The 23,477-nt window shown below is 45.3% G+C and overlaps 1 protein-coding gene across 1 annotated transcript in view; it reads right to left on the bottom strand.

Annotated features, from left to right (window-relative positions):
• Positions 1 to 23,477, bottom strand: part of LOC143785752 (uncharacterized) — a 368,406-nt gene that overhangs the window by 94,769 nt on the left and 250,160 nt on the right. Inside the window, exon 7 of the mRNA XM_077274844.1 lies at positions 2,676 to 2,754. Coding sequence (XP_077130959.1) covers positions 2,676 to 2,754 — 79 coding nt within the window. The remainder of the gene's footprint in view (positions 1 to 2,675; positions 2,755 to 23,477) is intronic.

Here is a 23,477-nt window from a genome sequence, read left to right as displayed (position 1 = left end):
CAATTTGCTTTTTAATGATAAAATGTAATCTCCATCAAAGGAGAAAGGGATCAAGGAATAATAGTGTAGTATCTAAACTTTGCCAAGTGAGGTTATAATATGGTCCAAATTATTTTTTTTATTACTCACCTTGGCTCATAGTCTCATATTATCTAATTCTATTTACTTTTTATTTATTTTTCACAGTATTGAAATTCTATTGCTTGTTTAGGAAAGAGTATTGCACCATAGTGTATTAGGTGTGTGGGGAGTATGTATATGTATGCACAATCCTTATACACATAACAGGGTGGTTAATGTTTTAATTTATTTTGACCAGTTTAATTTTATGTATCGATTGATTTATACATTTATCCAACTAGGTAAGTGTCAAGGAGTTTTAATTGTATTGATGAATCAAAAGGTTTTAATAAATAGGAATAAAGATAATAGAATTTTAAGTATTATATGTTATATTTAATATTAGGTTCTTGATGATTACCCAGGGTTTTTTGGGGGCAGAGAATCAGGTTGGTGGTGTTGTTTCCATGCAAAAGAATACCAGAAGGAGTAAACATAGGATTATCAGTTGAGATAAAGGTCATAAACAAACAACTGTGTCTCCTCACTCCCTGATGAAGTAAGCCAAAGTTTGCCGAATTGCGTAGGAAAGTTGAGTATTCTGACCACCAGATGTTACTTTCTTCTTGTTCACTGTGACGTCACATGCAAGAATTCCCTTGACCACATTCTAAGCTCCGTGAACTAAGCTACCGGCCCCGGCTGGAGCACGACCATCTGCATGAAGATTTATCCTGAGCTCTTGAACCCTTATTAGTTCAAATAGAGTTTAAAGATCTCCTAAGGTTTTCCTCTGGATTCTCAACTTGGGACTCTATTGCAGGGACATTCATTTAATTCAACCCCAGTAAGTGAACTACAAAACTGGTTTCCAGTGCACCCTTACCACGCTAGAGGGGAATTTATCAGTGCCTATTAGGGGTATTCAATTGGGGGAAACAATACTTTCCTTGTTTATTTGTGTCTGTTAATTATGGTCAGTGTAAACATTTTTAGCATTATGTAGATTTCGGCTCATGGCATATGCTTTTCAGAATTAAAAAAAATATATATAAATATCTGGCATCACAGCATCTATAAAAGTCAGAACTGTTAAAGTCCTACGTCAATTGTTGTAAAGAAAAATAAATCAAGACTCTTAAACTGACATTTTTTGGTACTATACTGCCAATGAAAAAATGCCTTAAAATTAATTAAAACATAGTATGTAGTCCCAAAAATGTATAACTAAAAATACCAGTTCACCATGCAGAAAAAGAAGCCCTCTCATAGCTCCATTGATGGAAAAAAAAGTTATGGGTCTCGGAAATAGGGAACAAAACCTCCTAGATAGTGAAAAATTACAGTATACATTTGATATTACTGTAATTATACTGACCTGGAGAATCATGCTATCAGGTCATCTTATTATTTACTGCACAATTAACTCTATAAATTACGTACAGCTCCAAAACACCATTTCACTGCACTTATTATTCTTTTGACTTTTTCCCTCACTCTATCTGGTAAAGCAAAAAGTGTCATTCAAAGCTACAACTCATCCTGCAAAAAAACAAACCCTCATAGGTCTAGGTTGATGGATAAATAAAAAGTTATGGCCACTTGAAAAAGGAGAGAAAAAATAAAAATGAAAAAACAATAATTGGCTGTGTCTTTAAGGGGTCAATTACTCTCTCCTATGTGAGTTATTAAAGGCAATTTTCACAGCATGTTTTACCTCACAGTGACTTCATCAGGGCTGACGTCACTATCCAGATTCACTGTAAAATGAATTCCCTGCCTTGGCTTTTATATAGGCTATGATAGTCCTTCCTGATTGGTTGAGCTACGTCATGTGAAATAACAGCTGCAATGCATTATGAGGAAGCCCACTTGGCCATTTCTGAGGTTATATGAGTCTTCTCTGGCTGATGAAATCTTCTTCGTTGTGTGAAATGCTGGTGATCATTTTTGGCAATTAATGAAAATCAAATCACAAATTGTTCGAATTTACTGAGTTCAGCATATGTTTCAAATCAACTTACTCATGCCTAGTCAGTGTTTATGATGAACAGCCCATCACAACAGTCTTTATTGATAGTAAGCTGTGCAAAATTATTGCCTGAAAGTGAACCTGTCACATGAAAAAATGCTATTAACCTGCCGATATGAGGTTAATCTGCAGGTTAATAGAGTACTGAACTTGCCTGGTGCCAGCACTTGCACCCCTGCTGCCAGGAGGAAATGAACTTTATTGCTCCCAATAACATTCGGGTTTCAGACACGGAGATGGTGTTAACAGTGGGTTCATAGAGCTGTATATAGATCGGTGACTGTATGAGGGCATCTGTAGCACTGACTGACAGTCGTACCTAACATTGAGCTGCTGTCAGTCAGTGCCAGGAGTGCGGCACTGATGTGTATGGTATTTCCTGAGAAAGAAGTCATATATAGACTTCGAAACGCTTTGAATAAAACCATCATTCCTTTTCACCAATACGTCCAGATCTCCATTTGTTCAGCAGAGCGGACAATATCCACAAAAATCCTTTGTATGATTCCAAAATCTTTTGCTGGCATGACATGCAGACAAATAGACAGAAATGCAATACTAAACTGAATTTCAGTTGTCTCACCTGGTATAAACCTCTACCTGTTTTGTCAGTACTTGGCACTCTATCTTCTAAAATTGAAAACTTCTTTCTTGGTTCACAACTGAAATATAAAAGCCATATGTTCTCTAATCAAAAAGATATAAATAAACTGGAGCAGTGGGCAGCAACTAACAGAATGTTTTTTAACAAGGAAAAAAGCAAAGTACTACATCTGGGCAATAAAAATGAAAAAACAGTATATAGAATGGGAGGAATAGGGCTAAGCAACAGCACATGTGAAAAAGACTTGGGTATACTAATAGATCATAAACTGAGCATTAGTCAACAGTGTGCTGCAGCAGCAAAAAAGGCAAATGCAATTCTGGGATGAATTAACAGAAACATACAGTCTAGATCATGCAAAGTCATTATTGCCCTCTACTCCTCTTTGGTCAGACCTCACCTGGAATACTGTGTCCAGATTTGGGCACCACATTTAAAAAAAAGACATTTAAAAAAAGACATCAACACACTGGAGCAAGTTCAGAGAAGAGTGACCAGAATGATGACCGGTAGGGTTGAGCGAAACGGATCATTCATTTTCATAAGTCGCCGACTTTTGGCAAAGTCGGCGTCTCATGAAACTCGACCCGATCCCTGTGTGGGGTCTGTTATGATCCTTAGTGGTTGAGGATCACAAATACTCCAGCTAAGTAACATACATAGGACAAGCTCTAGGGAGGTGGCAAACTGGACTGACCGCAAATCTGAACCTATCCAAACACACTAGAAGTAGCCGGTGAACGTGCCTAAAAATCCTAGACGTCTCGAGCCAGCCTGAGGAACGAACTACCCCTAGAGAGAAAGAAAGACCTCTCTTGCCTCCAGAGAAATAGTCCCCAAAGATATAGAAGACCCCAACATATAATAACGGTGAGGTAAGAGGAAGGCACATACACAGGGGTGAAAACAGATTTAGCAAATGAGGCCCACTAATACTAGATAGCAGAAAATAGTAAAGGGGTCTGTGCGGTCAGTAAAAAACCCTTACAAAATATCCACACTGAGATTTCAAGAACCCCCGCACCAACTAACGGTGTGGGGGGAGAAACTCAGTCCCCTAGAGCAACCAGCAAGCGAGGAAATCACATTTTAGCGAGCTGGACTAAAAACATAATAAATGCTGATAATCAAAAAATGATCAAACAAAAACTTAGCTTGTCTTGGAGAGACTGGGAGCAAGGTAGTCACAAGGAATCTGAAGAGCACTGAATACATTGAGAGCAGGCAAGGAACTAAGTATCCAGGTGAGCTAAATAGGAAACCAACCAAGGATAACGAACCAGCTGATGCTGCCAACCTGCAGAAAGACAACACTACACAGTACCGCTTGTGACCACTAGAGGGAGCCCAAAAACAGAGTTCACAACAGTACCCCCCCCTTGAGGAGGGGTCACCGAACCCTCATCAAGACCCCCAGAGCGATCAGGACGAGCCGCGTGGAAGGCACGAACCAAATCGGCCGCATGAACATCAGAGGCGACAACCCAGGAATTATCCTCCTGACCATAGCCCTTCCACTTCACCAAATACTGAAGCCTCCGTCTAGAGATACGAGAATCCAAAATCTTCTCCATCACGTACTCCAATTCGCCCTCGACCAGCACCGGAGAAGGAGGCTCAACAGAAGGAACCACAGGTACCACATACCTCCGCAACAAAGACCTATGGAACACATTATGAATGGCAAACGATGCTGGGAGATCCAAATGAAAAGACACCGGGTTAAGGATCTCCAAGATCTTATAAGGACCGATGAAGTGAGGCTTGAATTTAGGAGAGGAGACCTTCATAGGAACATACCGAGAAGACAGCCACACCAAATCCCCAACACGAAGTCGGGGACCCACACCGCGGCGGCGGTTGGCAAAGCGCTGAGCCTTCTCTTGTGACAACCTCAAATTGTCCACCACATGGTTCCAAATCTGCTGCAACCTATCCACCACAGAATCCACCCCAGGACAGTCAGAAGGCTCAAGCTGACCCGAGGAAAAACGAGGATAGAAACCAGAATTGCAGAAAAAAGGCGAAACCAAAGTAGCAGAACTAGCCCGATTATTAAGGGCAAACTCGGCCAACGGCAAAAAAGTCACCCAATCATCCTGATCAGCAGAAACAAAACATCTCAAATAAGTTTCCAACGTCTGATTAGTTCGCTCGGTTTGGCCATTAGTCTGAGGATGGAAGGCCGACGAAAAAGACAAATTAATGCCCATCTTAGCACAAAAAGTCCGCCAAAACCTGGACACAAACTGGGATCCTCTATCAGACACAATATTCTCAGGAATGCCGTGCAAGCGAACCACATTCTGAAAAAATAGAGGAACCAAATCGGAGGAAGAAGGCAACTTAGGCAAGGGCACCAAATGGACCATCTTGGAAAAACGATCACACACCACCCAGATGACAGACATTTTCTGAGATACCGGAAGATCCGAAATAAAATCCATGGAAATGTGCGTCCAAGGCCTTTTCGGAATAGGCAAAGGCAAAAGCAAACCGCTGGCACGAGAACAGCAAGGCTTAGCCCAAGCACAAATCCCACAAGACTGCACAAAGGAACGCACATCCCGCGACAAGGAAGGCCACCAGAAGGACCTAGCCACCAAATCTCTGGTACCGAAAATCCCAGGATGACCCGCCAACACCGAAGAATGAACCTCGGAAATAACTCTGCTGGTCCATCTATCTGGGACAAACAGTCTCTCTGGTGGACAACGGTCAGGTCTATCCGCCTGAAATTTCTGCAGCACTCGTCGCAAATCTGGGGAAATGGCAGACAAAATTACTCCCTCTCTGAGAATACCAGCCGGCTCAGAAACTCCCGGAGAGTCAGGCACAAAACTCCTAGAAAGTGCATCAGCTTTCACGTTCTTCGAACCAGGCAGATATGAGACCACGAAGTTGAAACGGGAGAAAAACAACGACCAACGAGCCTGTCTAGGATTCAGGCGCTTGGCAGATTCAAGGTAAATCAGATTTTTGTGATCAGTCAAGACCACCACACGATGTTTAGCTCCTTCGAGCCAATGTCACCACTCCTCAAATGCGCACTTCATAGCCAACAACTCCCGATTACCAACATCATAATTCCGCTCGGCAGGCGAAAACTTTCTTGAAAAGAAAGCACATGGTTTCATCACAGAGCCATCAGAGCTTCTCTGCGACAAAACAGCCCCTGCTCCAATCTCAGAAGCATCAACCTCGACCTGGAAGGGGAGAGAGACATCTGGCTGACATAAGACTGGAGCTGAAGAAAACCGATGCTTCAGCTCCCGAAAGGCCTCCACGGCCACAGGAGACCAATTAGTCACATCAGAACCCTTCTTGGTCAAATCCGTCAAAGGTTTAACCACGATAGAAAAATTAGCGATGAAACGACGGTAAAAATTAGCAAAACCCAAGAACTTCTGAAGACTCTTAACAGACGTGGGCTGAGTCCAGTCATGAATAGCCTGGACCTTGACTGGGTCCATCTCCACAGTAGAAGGAGAAAAAATAAAACCCAAAAAGGAGACCTTCTGTATTCCGAAGAGGCATTTTGAGCCCTTCACAAATAAAGCATTAGCACGCAGGACCTGAAACACCATCCTGACCTGCTTCACATGGGACTCCCAATCATCAGAAAAAACCAAAATGTCATCCAGATAAACAATCATAAATTTATCCAGATATTCTCTGAAGATGTCATGCATGAAAGACTGAAACACAGAAGGAGCATTAGAGAGTCCAAAAGGCATCACCAAGTACTCAAAATGGCCTTCAGGCGTATTAAATGCTGTTTTCCATTCATCTCCCTGCTTAATGCGCACAAGGTTATACGCACCACGGAGATCTATCTTGGTGAACCAACTGGCACCCTTAATCCGAGCAAACAAATCAGACAATAGTGGTAAAGGATACTGAAATTTGACTGTGATCTTATTCAGAAGACGATAATCTATACAAGGTCTCAAAGAACCGTCCTTCTTGGCCACAAAAAAAAATCCTGCACCAAGAGGGGAAGAGGATGGGCGAATATGTCCCTTCTCCAAAGACTCCTTTATATAACTCCGCATCGCGGCATGCTCTGGTATAGACAGATTAAAAAGTCGTCCCTTAGGGAATTTACTACCAGGAATTAAATTTATAGCACAGTCACAATCCCTATGAGGGGGCAGGGCACTGGACCTGGGTTCATCAAATACATCCTGGTAGTCAGACAAAAACTCCGGGACCTCAGAAGGAGTGGAAGAAGCAATAGACACCAACGGAGCATCGCCATGAATTCCCTGACAACCCCAACTTGACACAGACATAGCTTTCCAATCTAAAACTGGATTATGAGCCTGCAGCCATGGCAGACCCAAAATGACAACATCATGCAAATTATGCAGAACAAGAAAGCGAATCACCTCCTGATGTACGGGAGTCATGCACATGGTCATTTGCGTCCAATACTGAGGCTTATTCTCAGCCAATGGCGTAGCATCAATTCCCCTCAGAGGAATAGGAAATTCCAAAGGCTCCAGGACAAAACCACAGCGCCTGGCAAACGACAAATCCATCAAATTCAGGGCAGCACCCGAATCCACAAAAGCCATAACCGGGTAGGATGACAAAGAACAAATCAAAGTAACAGACAAAATAAATTTAGGCTGCATAGTACCAATGGTGACAGGGTTAGCGATTTTTTTTAAGCGTTTAGAGCATGCTGAGATAACATGAGTAGAATCACCACAGTAAAAGCACAACCCATTTTGACGTCTATGACTTTGTCGCTCAATTCTGGTCAGAGTTCGGTCACATTGCATAGACTCAGGTCTCTGTTCAGAAAATACCGCCAAAGGATGAGCAGATTTGCGCTCCCGCAAACACCGATCAACCTGAATGGCTAAAGCCATAGAATCACTCAGACTTGTAGGGGTGGGAAACCCCACCATAACATTCTTAACGGCCTCAGAAAGACCTTCTCTGAAATTTGCAGCCAGGGCACACTCATTCCATTGAGTAAGCACCGATCATTTCCGAAATTTTTGACAATACACCTCTGCTTCATCCTGACCTTGAGATATAGCCAGCAACACTTTTTCTGCCTGATTCTCAAGATTAGGCTCCTCATAAAGCAGTCCAAGAGCCAGAAAAAAATGCATCTACATCAAGCAATGCAGGATCCCCTGGCGCCAGAGAGAAAGCCCAATCCTGAGGGTCGCCACGCAACAAGGAGACAACAATTTTAACTTGCTGAGCGGAATCACCAGAGGAACGAGGTCTCAGAGATAGAAATAACTTACAATTATTCTTAAAGTTTAGAAACCTAGATCTATCACCAGAAAACAACTCAGGAATGGGTATCTTTGGTTCTGACATAGGGCTATGAATAACAAAATCCTGAATACTTTGCACCCGTGCAGTCAGATGATCCACACTAGAAGTCAGAGTCTGAACATTCATGTCTGCAGCTGAGCTCAAAACCACCCAGAGTTCAAGGGGATGAAAGCAGCTAAACAGACTGCAGCAAAGGAAAAGCGGGAGGAGAAAAAAAAAATGTACTCAGGTCTTCTTTTTATCCCACTTCTGCGATGCATTAAATACTTTTTGGCCTGCTCTACTACTGTTGTGAACTCTGTTTTTGGGCTCCCTCTAGTGGTCACAAGCGGTACTGTGTAGTGTTGTCTTTCTGCAGGTTGGCAGCATCAGCTGGTTCGTTATCCTTGGTTGGTTTCCTATTTAGCTCACCTGGATACTCAGTTCCTTGCCTGCTCTACTGTTATGATCCTTAGTGGTTGAGGATCACAAATACTCCAGCTAAGTAACATACATAGGACAAGCTCTAGGGAGGTGGCAAACTGGACTGACCGCAAATCTGAACCTATCCAAACACACTAGAAGTAGCCGGTGAACGTGCCTAAAAATCCTAGACGTCTCGAGCCAGCCTGAGGAACTAACTACCCCTAGAGAGAAAGAAAGACCTCTCTTGCCTCCAGAGAAATAATCCCCAAAGATATAGAAGACCCCAACATATAATAACGGTGAGGTAAGAGGAAGGCACATACACAGGTTTGAAAACAGATTTAGCAAATGAGGCCCACTAATACTAGATAGCAGAAAATAGTAAAGGGGTCTGTGTTGTGAAATTGGATTTTGGGCTCCCCCTGTGGCCACTGGTGGAATTGAACTGGTGTGCATCATCCTCTCTGTTCACCTGTTTCCATCAGGATGTGGGAGTCGCTATTTAGCCTTGCTCCTCTGTCACTTCCATGCCGGTCAACATTGTAATCAGAAGCCTTTCTGTGCATGTTCCTGCTGCTAGACAACTCCCAGCTAAGTTGGACTTTAGTCCTTGTTTGTTTTTGCATTTTGTTCCAGTTCACAGCTGTAGTTTCGTTTCTGTGTCTGGAAAGCTCTTGTGATCTGAAATTGCCACTCTGATGTTATGAGTTAATACTAGAGTCTTAAAGTAATTTCAGGATGGTGTTTTGATAGGGTTTTCAGCTGACCATGAAAGTGCCCTTTCTGTCTTCCTGCTATCTAGTAAGCGGACCTCAATTTTGCTAAACCTATTTTCATACTACGTTTGTCATTTCATCTAAAATCACCGCCAATATTTGTGGGGGCCTCTGTCTGCCTTTCGGGGAAATTTCTCTAGAGGTGAGCCAGGACTGTATTTTCCTCTGCCAGGATTAGTTAGTCCTCTGGCCGGCGCTGGGCGTCTAGGGATAAAACGCAGGCTACGCTACCCGGCTACTGTTAGTTGTGCGGCAGGTTTAGTTCATGGTCAGTTTAGTTTCCATCCTTCCAAGAGCTAGTTCTTATGTTTGCTTGGCTATGTTCTCTTGCCATTGAGAACCATAACAGTTTGACCGGCCAAAAAAGGGTTAAATTAATTGACAGAGAAAGGAGAGAAAAGAGAAGTCTGCTGAAGATTTTTTTTTTTTTTTTTTTTTTCCTCAGTTCTGAGTGTGCTTGTAATTGAATCTCTTGCAAGTCTGCCTATATTGCAGCCTTTCTCTCTCTCTCTCCTTCTAATCCTGGAATGGCTCTGTGTTCACCTGTTTAAAATGGATATTCAGAGTTTAGCTGCAGGTTTGAATAATCTCACCACGAAAGTTCAAAATTTACAAGATTTTGTTGTTCATGTTCCTATATCTGAACCTAGAATTCCTTTGCCTGAATTTTTCTCGGGGAATAGATCTTGCTTTCAAAATTTCAAAAATAATTGCAAGTTGTTTTTGTCCCTGAAATCTCGCTCTGCTGGAGATCCTGCTCAGCAGGTCAGGATTGTGATTTCCTTGCTCCGGGGCGACCCTCAGGATTGGGCTTTTGCATTGGCTCCAGGGGATCCTGCGTTGCTCAATGTGGATGCGTTTTTTCTGGCCTTGGGGTTGCTTTATGAGGAACCTCAGTTAGAACTTCAGGCGGAAAAGGCCTTGATGTCCCTATCTCAGGGGCAAGACGAAGCTGAAATATACTGCCAGAAATTCCGTAAATGGGCTGTGCTTACTCAGTGGAATGAGTGCGCCCTAGCGGCGAATTTCAGAGAGGGTCTCTCTGATGCCATTAAGGATGTTATGGTGGGGTTCCCTGTGCCTGCGGGTCTGAATGAGTCCATGACAATGGCTATCCAGATCGATAGGCGTCTGCGGGAGCGCAAACCTGTGCACCATTTGGCGGTGTCTACTGAGAAGACGCCAGAGAATATGCAATGTGATAGAATTCTGTCCAGAAGTGAACGGCAGATTTTTAGACGAAAAAATGGGTTGTGCTTCTATTGCGGTGATTCAACTCATGTTATATCAGCATGCTCTAAGCGTACTAAGAAGCTTGATAAGTCTGTTTCAATTGGCACTTTACAGTCTAAGTTTATTCTTTCTGTGACCCTGATTTGTTCTTTATCATCTATTACCGCGGATGCCTATGTCGACTCTGGCGCCGCTTTGAGTCTTATGGATTGGTCCATTGCCAAACGCTGTGGGTATGATTTGGAGCCTCTTGAAACTCCTATACCCCTGAAGGGGATTGACTCCACCCCATTGGCTAGCAATAAACCACAATACTGGACACAAGTAACTATGCGGATTAATCCGGATCACCAGGAGATTATTCGCTTTCTTGTGCTGTATAACCTACATGATGTGTTGGTGCTTGGATTGCCATGGCTGCAATCTCATAACCCAGTCCTTGACTGGAAAGCTATGTCTGTGTTAAGCTGGGGATGTAAGGGGACGCATGGGGACGTACCTGTGGTTTCCATTTCATCATCTATTCCCTCTGAGATTCCTGAATTCTTGACTGAATATCGTGACGTTTTTGAAGAACCTAAGCTTGGTTCATTACCTCCGCACCGGGAGTGCGATTGTGCCATAGATTTGATTCCGGGTAGTAAATACCCTAAGGGTCGTTTATTTAATCTGTCTGTGCCTGAGCATGCTGCTATGCGAGAATATATAAAGGAGTCCTTGGAAAAGGGACATATTCGTCCTTCGTCATCTCCCTTAGGAGCCGGTTTTTTCTTTGTGGCTAAGAAAGATGGCTCTTTGAGGCCGTGCATTGATTATCGGCTTTTGAATAAAATCACGGTTAAATATCAATATCCGTTGCCACTGCTGACTGATTTGTTTGCTCGCATAAAGGGGGCCAAGTGGTTCTCTAAGATAGATCTCCGTGGGGCGTATAATTTGGTGCGAATTAAGCAGGGGGATGAGTGGAAAACCGCATTTAATACGCCCGAGGGCCACTTTGAGTATTTGGTGATGCCTTTTGGTCTTTCAAATGCCCCTTCAGTCTTTCAGTCCTTTATGCATGACATTTTCTGTGATTATTTGGATAAATTTATGATTGTGTATCTGGATGATATTTTGATTTTTTCGGATGACTGGGACTCTCATGTCCAGCAGGTCAGGAGGGTTTTTCAGGTTTTGCGGTCTAATTCCTTGTGTGTGAAGGGTTCTAAGTGCGTTTTTGGGGTTCAAAAGATTTCCTTTTTGGGATATATTTTTTCCCCCTCTTCCATCGAGATGGATCCTGTCAAGGTTCAGGCTATTTGTGATTGGACGCAACCCTCTTCTCTTAAGAGTCTTCAGAAATTTTTGGGCTTTGCTAACTTTTATCGTCGATTTATTGCTGGTTTTTCTGATGTTGTTAAGCCATTGACTGATTTGACTAAGAAGGGTGCTGATGTTGCTGATTGGTCCCCTGCTGCTGTGGAGGCCTTTCGGGAGCTTAAGCGCCGCTTTTCTTCCGCCCCTGTGTTGCGTCAGCCTGATGTTGCTCTTCCTTTTCAGGTTGAGGTCGACGCTTCTGAAATCGGAGCTGGGGCGGTTTTGTCGCAGAGAAGTTCCGATTGCTCCGTGATGAGACCTTGTGCTTTTTTCTCGCGTAAATTTTCGCCCGCCGAGCGGAATTATGATGTTGGGAATCGGGAGCTTTTGGCCATGAAGTGGGCTTTTGAGGAGTGGCGTCATTGGCTTGAGGGGGCTAGACATCAGGTGGTGGTATTGACTGACCACAAAAATCTAATTTATCTTGAGTCCGCCAGACGCCTGAATCCTAGACAGGCGCGCTGGTCGTTGTTTTTCTCTCGGTTTAATTTTGTGGTGTCCTACCTGCCGGGTTCTAAGAATGTTAAGGCGGATGCCCTTTCTAGGAGTTTTGAGCCTGACTCCCCTGTTAATTCTGAACCTACAGGTATCCTTAAGGATGGAGTGATATTGTCTGCCGTTTCTCCAGACCTGCGGCGGGCCTTGCAGGAGTTTCAGGCGGATAGACCTGATCGTTGCCCACCTGGTAGACTGTTTGTTCCTGATGATTGGACCAGTAAAGTCATTTCTGAGGTTCATTCTTCTGCGTTGGCAGGTCATCCTGGAATCTTTGGTACCAGGGATTTGGTGGCAAGGTCCTTCTGGTGGCCTTCCCTGTCTCGAGATGTGCGAGGCTTCGTGCAGTCTTGTGACGTTTGCGCTCGGGCCAAGCCTTGTTGTTCTCGGGCTAGTGGATTGTTGTTGCCCTTGCCTATCCCGAAGAGGCCCTGGACGCACATCTCGATGGATTTTATTTCGGATCTTCCTGTTTCTCAGAAGATGTCTGTCATCTGGGTGGTGTGTGATCGTTTCTCTAAGATGGTCCATTTGGTTCCCCTGCCTAAGTTGCCTTCTTCTTCCGAGTTGGTTCCTCTGTTTTTTCAAAATGTGGTCCGTTTGCATGGTATTCCGGAGAATATCGTTTCTGACAGAGGTACCCAATTCGTGTCTAGATTTTGGCGAGCATTCTGTGCTAGGATGGGCATAGATTTGTCTTTCTCGTCTGCTTTCCATCCTCAGACTAATGGCCAGACCGAGCGGACGAATCAGACCTTGGAGACATATTTGAGGTGTTTTGTGTCTGCAGATCAGGATGATTGGGTTGCTTTTTTGCCTTTAGCGGAGTTTGCCCTCAATAATCGGGCCAGCTCTGCCACCTTGGTGTCTCCCTTTTTCTGTAATTCGGGGTTTCATCCTCGATTTTCTTCTGGTCAGGTGGAATCTTCGGATTGTCCTGGAGTGGATGCTGTGGTGGAGAGGTTGCATCAGATTTGGGGGCAGGTAGTGGACAATTTGAAGTTGTCCCAGGAGAAGACTCAGCTTTTTGCCAACCGCCGGCGTCGGGTTGGTCCTCGGCTTTGTGTTGGGGACTTGGTGTGGTTGTCTTCTCGTTTTGTCCCTATGAGGGTTTCTTCTCCCAAGTTTAAGCCTCGGTTCATCGGCCCGTACAAGATATTGGAGATTCTTAACCCTGTGTCCTTCCGTTTGGACCTCCCTGCATCTTTTTCTATTCATAATGTTTTTCATCGGTCATTATTGCGCAGGTATGAGGTACCGGTTGTGCCTTCCGTTGAGCCTCCTGCTCCGGTGTTGGTTGAGGGCGAGTTGGAGTACGTTGTGGAAAAAATCTTGGACTCCCGTGTTTCCAGACGGAAACTCCAGTATCTGGTCAAATGGAAGGGATACGGTCAGGAGGATAATTCTTGGGTGACTGCCTCTGATGTTCATGCCTCCGATTTGGTCCGTGCCTTTCATAGGGCTCATCCTGATCGCCCTGGTGGTTCTGGTGAGGGTTCGGTGACCCCTCCTTGAGGGGGGGGTACTGTTGTGAAATTGGATTTTGGGCTCCCCCTGTGGCCACTGGTGGAATTGAACTGGTGTGCATCATCCTCTCTGTTCTCCTGTTTCCATCAGGATGTGGGAGTCGCTATTTAGCCTTGCTCCTCTGTCACTTCCATGCCGGTCAACATTGTAATCAGAAGCCTTTCTGTGCATGTTCCTGCTGCTAGACAACTCCCAGCTAAGTTGGACTTTAGTCCTTGTTTGTTTTTGCATTTTGTTCCAGTTCACAGCTGTAGTTTCGTTTCTGTGTCTGGAAAGCTCTTGTGATCTGAAATTGCCACTCTGATGTTATGAGTTAATACTAGAGTCTTAAAGTAATTTCAGGATGGTGTTTTGATAGGGTTTTCAGCTGACCATGAAAGTGCCCTTTCTGTCTTCCTGCTATCTAGTAAGCGGACCTCAATTTTGCTAAACCTATTTTCATACTACGTTTGTCATTTCATCTAAAATCACCGCCAATATTTGTGGGGGCCTCTGTCTGCCTTTCGGGGAAATTTCTCTAGAGGTGAGCCAGGACTATATTTTCCTCTGCCAGGATTAGTTAGTCCTCCGGCCGGCGCTGGGCGTCTAGGGATAAAACGCAGGCTACGCTACCCGGCTACTGTTAGTTGTGCGGCAGGTTTAGTTCATGGTCAGTTTAGTTTCCATCCTTCCAAGAGCTAGTTCTTATGTTTGCTGGGCTATGTTCTCTTGCCATTGAGAACCATAACAGGTCTGTGCGGTCAGTAAAAAACCCTTACAAAATATCCACACTGAGATTTCAAGAATCCCCGCACCAACTAACGGTGTGGGGGGAGAAACTCAGTCCCCTAGAGTAACCAGCAAGCAAGGAAATCACATTTTAGCGAGCTGGACTAAAAACATAATAAATGCTGATAATCAAAAAATGATCAAACAAAAACTTAGCTTGTCTTGGAGAGACTGGGAGCAAGGTAGTCACAAGGAATCTGAAGAGCACTGAATACATTGAGAGCAGGCAAGGAACTGAGTATCCAGGTGAGCTAAATAGGAAACCAACCAAGGATAACGAACCAGCTGATGCTGCCAACCTGCAGAAAGACAACACTACACAGTACTGCTTGTGACCACTAGAGGGAGCCCAAAAACAGAGTTCACAACAGGGATCGGCCATGCGGTACGCGACTTTCACGCCAAAGTCACGTTTCAATGACGCTAAAAGCGCCATTTCTCAGCCAATGAAGGTGGACGCAGAGTGTGGGCAGCGTGATGACATAGATCTCAGTCCCCACCATCTTAGAGAAGGGCATTGCAGTGATTGGCTTGCTTTCTGCAGCGTCACAGGGGCTATAAAGGGGCGTTCCCGCCGACCGCCATCTTACTGCTGCTGATCTGAGCGTAGGGAGAGGTGCCGCTTCATCAGAAGCAGGGATAGTGTTAGGCAGGGTACATTCACCCCCAAACCGCTTGTGCTGTAGTGATTTCCACTGTCCAACACCACCTTTTGTTTGCAGGGACAGTGGAAGCTAAATTTTTCTTTCCTCAGCGCTGTAGCACATTGGGCTGCCCTAGAAGGCTCCCTGATAGCAGCGTTGCTGTGTGTGTATGCCGCTGTGCAAACCAACTGCTTTTTTCAAAGCACAAATCCTGTTGTTCCTTCCTTTCTGCACAGCTTTCTTGTGTGTTTGTCCACACTTTTGTGTGCAGCAGTCCTTTTTATAGCTGCCTGCCATACTTTTCTGAGATTACTGCAGGGAGATAAAGATTGGCAAGTCTGCCTCTGTGCCAGTGCTGTGTGTGGCATCTGTCTCTCATTGTGTGCCACAGAAAACCTAGTGTGTAATACTGGGCCATTTTTTATTTTTTTTTATTCTCCCTGAAAAAAAAAAAATAGTGGGAGATAAAGATTGGCAAGTCTGCCTCTGTGCCAGTGCTGTGTGTGGCATCTGTCTCTCATTGTGTGTCACAGAAAACCAGTGTGTAATACTGGGCCATTTTTTTGGGGGGGGTAAATTCTCCCTGAAAAAAAATAAATAAATAGTGGGAGATAAAGATTAGCAAGTCTGCCTCTGTGCCATTGTTGTGTGTGGCATCTGTCTCTCATAGTGTGCCACAGAAAACCAGTGTGTAATACTGGGCCATTTTTTTTTTTTCGTAAATTCTCCCTGAAAAAAATAAATAAATATATAGTGGGAGATAAAGATTGGCAAGTCTGCCTCTGTGCCATTGCTGTGTGTGGCATCTGTCTCTCATAGTGTGCCACAGAAAACCAGTGTGTAATACTGGGCCATTTTTTTTTTGTAAATTCTACCTGAAAAAAATAAATAAATAGTGGGAGATAAAGATTGGCAAGTCTGCCTCTGTGCCATTGCTGTGTGTGGTATCTGTCTCTCATTGTGTGCCACAGAAAACCAGTGTGTAATACTGGGCCATTTTTTTTTTTGTAAATTCTCCCTGAACAAAAAATAAATAAATAGTGGGAGATAAAGTTTGGCAAGTCTGCCTCTGTGCCATTGCTGTGTGTGGCATCTGTCTCTCATAGTGTGCCACAGAAAACCAGTGTGTAATACTGTAATACTGGGCCATTTTTTTTTTTGTAAATTCTCCCTGAAAAAAAATAAATAAATAGTGGGAGATAAAGATTGGCAAGTCTGCCTCTGTGCCATTGCTGTGTGTGGCATCTGTCTCTCATTGTGTGCCACAGAAAACCAGTGTGTAATACTGGGCCATTTTTTTTTTTTTTTTAATTCTCCCTGAAAAAAAATAAATAAATAAAGGGAGATAAAGATTGGCAAGTCTGCCTCTGTGCCATTGCTGTGTGTGGCATCTGTCTCTCATTGTGTGCCACAGAAAACCTAGTGTGTAATACTGGGCCATTTTTTTTTTGTAAATTCTCCCTGAAAAAAATAAATAAATAGTGGGAGATAAAGATTGGCAAGTCTGCCTCTGTGCCATTGCTGTGTGTGGCATCTGTCTCTCATAGTGTGCCACAGAAAACCAGTGTGTAATACTGGGCCATTTTTTTTTTTTGTAAATTCTCCCTGAAAAAAAATAAATAAATAGTGGAAGATAAAGATTGGCAAGTCTGCCTCTGTGAAATAAAATAGTAAATACACCGGCGCTCCAAGAATTATTAGATGTAGGAGTGGGGGAAGCTGCTGGTGCCTAGACGGCTACTGCGCCAAGCCTGTCATATATATACAAAAAGGGTAAAACCAAAAGTTAGGTCACCGCGCTACCTATCTCCCAGATATTAAATATAAAAAGCTGCAAAGTACCCACAAAGGGGTTAAAAATAAAGCACTTACCAGGTGGTTGAAGTGCCAAAACTTGGACTGCGGACGTTTAGTGGAGCGCTGAAGAGGTGAAGGCGGCTGCTCCTCCATAAATCCAAGATAAGGAGGTCCGAGCGGCAGTGTAAGGTGGCAGGCCCGGGGGGAGCGTCCTCCCTATGGGTGCCTAGCTGCCGCGCACACGCCGGGAATGTAGACACGTGGCGTCCTGGCCAGGGACGCCGCTACACTGCAACGAGGAATAGGGGGGCATGGTCTGGGTGACGTCACCCGGAGCTACGAAAAAATGGAGCAGAAGACGAGTGCCGAACAGGGCCTCTATTGCCTACGCGTTTCGAAGGTCACCGGACCTTCTTCGTCAGGGCTCTGAGATAAAGATTGGCAAGTCTGCCTCTGTGCCATTGCTGTGTGTGGCATCTGTCTCTCATAGTGTGCCACAGAAAACCAGTGTGTAATACTGGGCCATTTTTTTTTTTTTTTGTAAATTCTCCCTGAAAAAAAAAAAAATAGTGGGAGATAAAGATTGGCAAGTCTGCCTCTGTGCCATTGCTGTGTGTGGCATCTGTCTCTCATAGTGTGCCAAAGAAAACCTAGTGTGTAATACTGGGCCTTTTTTTTTTTTTTTAATTCTCCCTGAAAAAAATAAATAAATAGTGGGAGATTAAGATTGGCATTTCTGCTTGAGTGCCGGTCGTGTGTGTGCCATCTGTCTCAAATTATTGGGGCACAGAAAACCTAGTGTGTAACATTGGGCTTGGTTTTCCTTTCAGTGTCAGCCACCTATAAAGGTGTATATAAATCCTACAGAAGTTTGAGTTCACCTTATAAGTTGTTTTACAGTAACAAATACCGTTACTTTGGTTACGTTTTGCAAACAATGAGGAAGTCAGGTGGAAGAGGTCGTGGCCGTGGGCGGTCATTGTCAGCTGGTAATGATGGTAGTGGTGGTGGAGCATCAGGTGGTCGTGGTAAAAGCAGTACAGCACCTAAGTCTCGAGTTGTTGAGCCAGGTTCGTCGTCTGGCTACACAAGGCCTCGAACGCTCCCTTTTCTGGGAGTAGGAAAACCGCTTTTAAAGCCGGAGCAGCAAGAACAATTTTTGGCTTTCCTTGCTGACTCAGCCTCTAGCTCTTTTGCCTCCTCTTCTGAAAGTGCAAAATGTAAAAGCAGCGCGTCGTTAGTGGATGTTCACGGTCAGGGACAAGTTGCTTCCTTGTCTTCTTCACCCAGAACAAGAGAGAAGAATGCGTCAGGAGACACAACGGGTTACTCCATGGAGCTCTTTACACATACCGTTCCTGGGTTAGACAGTGAAACAGTTAACAGGCCATGCCCATTAGAAGTTGAATCGGACATGGAGTGCACTGATGCACAGCCACAGCCAGATTACTATGCTGTTCCTTTGACTCAGACCAGAACATTGCCCTCGCAGTGTACTGAGCCAGAATCAAACCCAGCTGAGACTATGGTGCCCCCTCACGAACGCTATACCACCGGCTTACACAGTGACACAGACGAAGTAGCACACGAGATAGAAGAGGAGGTCATAGATGACCCAGTTGTTGACCCCGATTGGCAGCCATTGGGGGAACAGGGTGCAGGCGGCAGTAGTTCTGAAGTGGAGGAGGAGGAGGAGCCGCAGCAGGCATCAACATCACAACAGGTTTCATCTGCCAGGCCCGTATCTGGCCAAAAACGTGTGGCAAAACCAAAACCAGTTGGAGGACAGCGTGGCCATCCGGTTAAAGAAGCTCAGTCTGCAATGCCTGAAAAGGTATCCGATAGTAGAAAGAGTGCAGTCTGGCATTTTTTTAAACAACATCCAAATGATCAGCGCAAAGTCATCTGTCAAAAATGTTCAACTACCTTAAGCAGAGGTCAGAATCTTAAAAGTCTAAATACAAGTTGCATGCGTAGACATTTATCCACCATGCATTTGCAAGCCTGGACTAACTACCAAACGTGCCTAAAGGTTGCAGCACCCTCGGCCAGCAACGCTACATCCCTTCCCTCACTGTAAGCCCACCATTTACCGCAACACCTGCAGTATCTGTGCAGCTTTTGTCTACAGGCAAAAGCAGTCAGGGAATCACCAGGTTCGTAGTAGGAAACACTGCATGTAGGGCACCGGCAAGAATACCATCTCCAACCCTCTCTCAGTCTGCCATGTCCACCGGCACCACCGCTAGTTCCACGATCTCCAGCTCTCCAGTCCAGCTCACCCTACATGAGACTCTTGTTAGGAAAAGGAAGTACTCATCCTCGCATCCGCGTACACAGGGTTTGAACGCCCACATTGCTAGACTAATCTCATTAGAGATGATGCCCTACCGGTTAGTTGAAAGCGAAGCTTTCAAAGCACTGATGGACTACGCTGTACCACGCTACAAGCTACCCAGTCGACACTTCTTTTCTAGAAAAGCCATCCCAGCCCTCCAACAGCATGTTAAAGACCGCATCGTCCATGCACTCAGGCAGTCTGTGACTACAAAGGTGCACCTGACAACAGATGCATGGACCAGTAGGCATGGCCAGGGACGTTACGTGTCCATCACGGCACACTGGGTGAATGTGGTGGATGCAGGGTCCACAGGGGACAGCAATATTGGGACAGTTCTGCCTAGCCCACGGTCAAGGAAAGAGTTGGCTGTAGGCGTTCGCCCCCCTCCTCCTCTTCCTCATCCTCCTGCAGAAGCAAGAGCTCGTCCACAGACCGCAGTCGCACATCCACTCCATCCGCAGCTGCCACTGTTGCACACCAGGTGTGCCATTATGGGACAGCTAGTGGCAAGCGTCAGCAGGCTGTATTGGCAATGAAGTGTTTGGGCGACAACAGACACACCGCGGAAGTTCTGTCCGAGTTCTTGCATTAAGAAACTCAGTCATGGCTGGGCACTGTACATCTTGAGGCAGGCAAGGTAGTGAGTGATAACGGAAGGAATTTCATGGCTGCCATAGCCCTTTCCCAACTGAAACACATTCCTTGCCTGGCTCACACCTTAAACCTAGTGGTGCAGTGCTTCCTGAAAAGTTATCCGGGGTTACCCGACGTGCTCCTCAAAGTGCGCAGACTTTGCTCGCATATCCGCCGTTCGCCCGTACACTCCAGCCGTATGCAGAACTATCAGCGGTCTTTGAACCTTCCCCAGCATCGCCTAATCATCGACGTTGCAACAAGGTCGAACTCCACACTGCACATGCTTCAGAGACTGTGCGAACAGAGGCGTGCTGTTATGTATTTGTGGGAGGATACACGGGCAGGCAGTTGGATGGCAGACATGGAGTTGTCAGGTGTGCAGTGGTCGAAGCTACAAGAGCTGTGTCAAGTCCTTCAGTGTTTTGAGGAATGCACACGGCTGGTTAGTGCAGGCAACGCCATAATAAGCATGAGCATCCCCCTAATGCGTCTGCTGATGCAAAATTTGACGCACATAAAGGAGCAGGCGTCTGCAGCCGAGGAAGAGGAAAGCCTTGATGACAGTCAGCCATTGTCTGGTCAGGGCCGTGTAGAGGACGCGGTAGCGGGCGAAGAGGATGAGGAGGACAAGGAGGATGATGGGGATGAGTACTTTTTTAATGAGGAAGCTTCTCCTGGGCCAACAGAAATTAGTGGCGTTGCAAGGCCGGGTTCTGGTTTTTTAAGGGAGACAAGTGACGTAGATTTGCCTGTAACTGCCCCTCAAACCAGCACAACCGCAGATTTGACAACTGGAACTTTGGCCCACATGGCGGATTATGCCTTACGTATCCTCAAAAGGGACCCACGCATTATTAAAATGATGACCGATGACGATTACTGGTTGGCCTGCATCCTTGACCCTCGCTATAAAGGCAAATTGCAAAATATTATGCCACATGAGAACCTCGAACAAATATTAGCAACCAAACAAGCAACTCTTGTAGACCGTTTGATTCAGGCATTCCCAGCACACAGCGCCGGTGATGGTTCTCACACGAGCTGCAGGGGGCTACAGGGCAGAGGTGTTAGAGGTGCACAAATCAGAAGTGGCGTCGGACAGAGGGGTTTTCTGACCAGGTTGTGGAGTGATTTCGCAATGACCGCAGACAGGACAGGTACTGCAGCATCTATTCAAAGTGACAGGAGACAACATTTGTCCAGTATGGTTACTAACTATTTTTCATCCCTTATCGATGTTCTCCCTCAACCGTCATTCCCATTTGATTACTGGGCATCCAAATTAGACACCTGGCCTGAATTGGCAGAATATGCGTTGCAGGAGCTTGCTTGCCCAGCAGCTAGTGTGCTATCAGAAAGAGTATTCAGTGCTGCTGGTTCAATATTAACCGAAAAAAGGAGTCGTCTGGCTACCCAAAATGTGGATGATCTAACCTTCATTAAAATGAACCACTCCTGGATTTCAAATTATTTTGCCCCACCTTTCCCGGCTGACACCTAGCTTTCCTATAAAAAGGTCTTGCTTGTGGACTGGTCTTACTGAGTGTTCCAATCTCTTAATTTGCAGCAGCTGTTTGTCCAGCATACGACATGTTTACACCTCCCTCAATGGGAAAACTCCCCCCACGGGGCCGTGGTCTCGCCACTTGGCGCAAGCACCCGTTAGAGTGCCGTTTGTCTGAAGAGGTGGGTGTGCCCGCTTTTGGTCGATGGCACTGCCACTGGGTTCCTCATAGTACATTAAAGTGTCTCTGGCGGTGGTGGCGCGCACCCAACGTCAGACACACCGTTGTAACATGAGGGGCCCTGGGACGGTACCGCCGGCCACAAGAGAGTTCACCCCCCCCAGCTCAAACTGTGCTCTACCACGTGCAAAATTATCTCTCACAGCTCCACCAATGTTTAGTCTATGCGCTGACATCATTCAATGCCTGGCACTGACAATACCAATTTGCTGACATCTATGATGCTAGTTAAAGTAGTCTGGGTCAGTGTCCTATATTGACACCAGTAAATACTTACTGCCAAATTACTATGTCAGAAACTCAGCAGATGAGCCCACCCCTGTACCTAAGTATGCCACCCTTTTTTTTTGTTGTTGTTGTTTTGCGAGACATTAACATCTATTTATTATTTGTGAGTACTAACTGTGTCAGACACTCCTCCGCTGACCACAACAATGCTGCCTGTGTACCCATGTAACCTATTTAAAACTGCATAGAGCCTATTTTTTTTTTTTTGGCCTAGTAAGCCTGTCTGCGGTCCCTCCTTGCAATCCTCCTCCGCTGACCACAACAATGCTGCCTGTGTACCCATGTAACCTATTTAAAACTGCATAGAGCCTATTTTTATTTATTTTAGGCCTAGTAAGCCTGTCTGCGGTCCCTCCTTGCAATCCTCCTCCACTGACCACAACAATGCTGCCTGTGTACCCCTGCGAGATAACTCTAAGTGCCTTGAGCCTATTTTTATTTATTTTAGGCCTAGTAAGCCTGTCTGCGGTCCCTCCTTGCAATCCTCCTCCACTGACCACAACAATGCTGCCTGTGTACCCATGTAACCTATTTAAAACTGCATAGAGCCTATTTTTATTTATTTTAGGCCTAGTAAGCCTGTCTGCGGTCCCTCCTTGCAATCCTCCTCTGCTGACCACAACAATGCTGCCTGTGTACCCCTGTGAGATAACTCTAAGTGCCTTGAGCCTATTTTTATTTATTTTAGGCCTAGTAAGCCTGTCTGCGGTCCCTCCTTGCAAACCACCTCCGCTGACCACAACAATGCTGCCTGTGTACCCCTGTGAGATAACTCTAAGTGCCTTGAGCCTATTTTTATTTATTTTAGGCCTAGTAAGCCTGTCTGCGGTCCCTCCTTGCAATCCTCCTCCGCTGACCACAACAATGCTGCCTGTGTACCCCTGCGAGATAACTCTAAGTGCCTTGAGCCTATTTTTATTTATTTTAGGCCTAGTAAGCCTGTCAGCGGTCCCTCCTTGCAATCCTCCTCCACTGACCACAACAATGCTGCCTGTGTACCCATGTAACCTATTTATAACTGCATAGAGCCTATTTTTTTCTTTTATTTAATATTAATAAAGCCATGATGGACTACGCTGTACCACGCTACGAGCTACCCAGTTGACACTTCTTTTGCGAGAAAAGCCATCCCAACCCTCCACCAGCATGTAAAAGACCGCATTGTCCATGCACTCTGTCAATCTGTGAGTACAAAGGTACACCTGACAACAGATGCATGGACCTGTAGGCATGGCCACGGAAGGTTACGTGTTGTGAATTAGACTTTTTGGCTCCCTCTTGTGGTCACTAGTTATATGACACTTTGATATTCCTTCCCTTGCTTGGTACCCACCTGGCCTCGTTAGTCCAGGGGTGTCGCTATTTGAACTTCCTGGATTTTCAGTCTGGTGCCTGGCATCATTGTAATCAGATCCTTCTGTTTGCTCCTATCTGCTGGTCCTGGTTCTTTGCAAAATTAAGCT

The sequence above is a fragment of the Ranitomeya variabilis genome, chromosome 7 (assembly GCF_051348905.1).
Source record: "Ranitomeya variabilis isolate aRanVar5 chromosome 7, aRanVar5.hap1, whole genome shotgun sequence".
NCBI classification, from domain to species: Eukaryota; Metazoa; Chordata; class Amphibia; order Anura; family Dendrobatidae; genus Ranitomeya; species Ranitomeya variabilis.
Note: the sequence above shows the minus strand (reverse complement) of the source record. Positions and strands in the feature narration are given on the sequence as shown.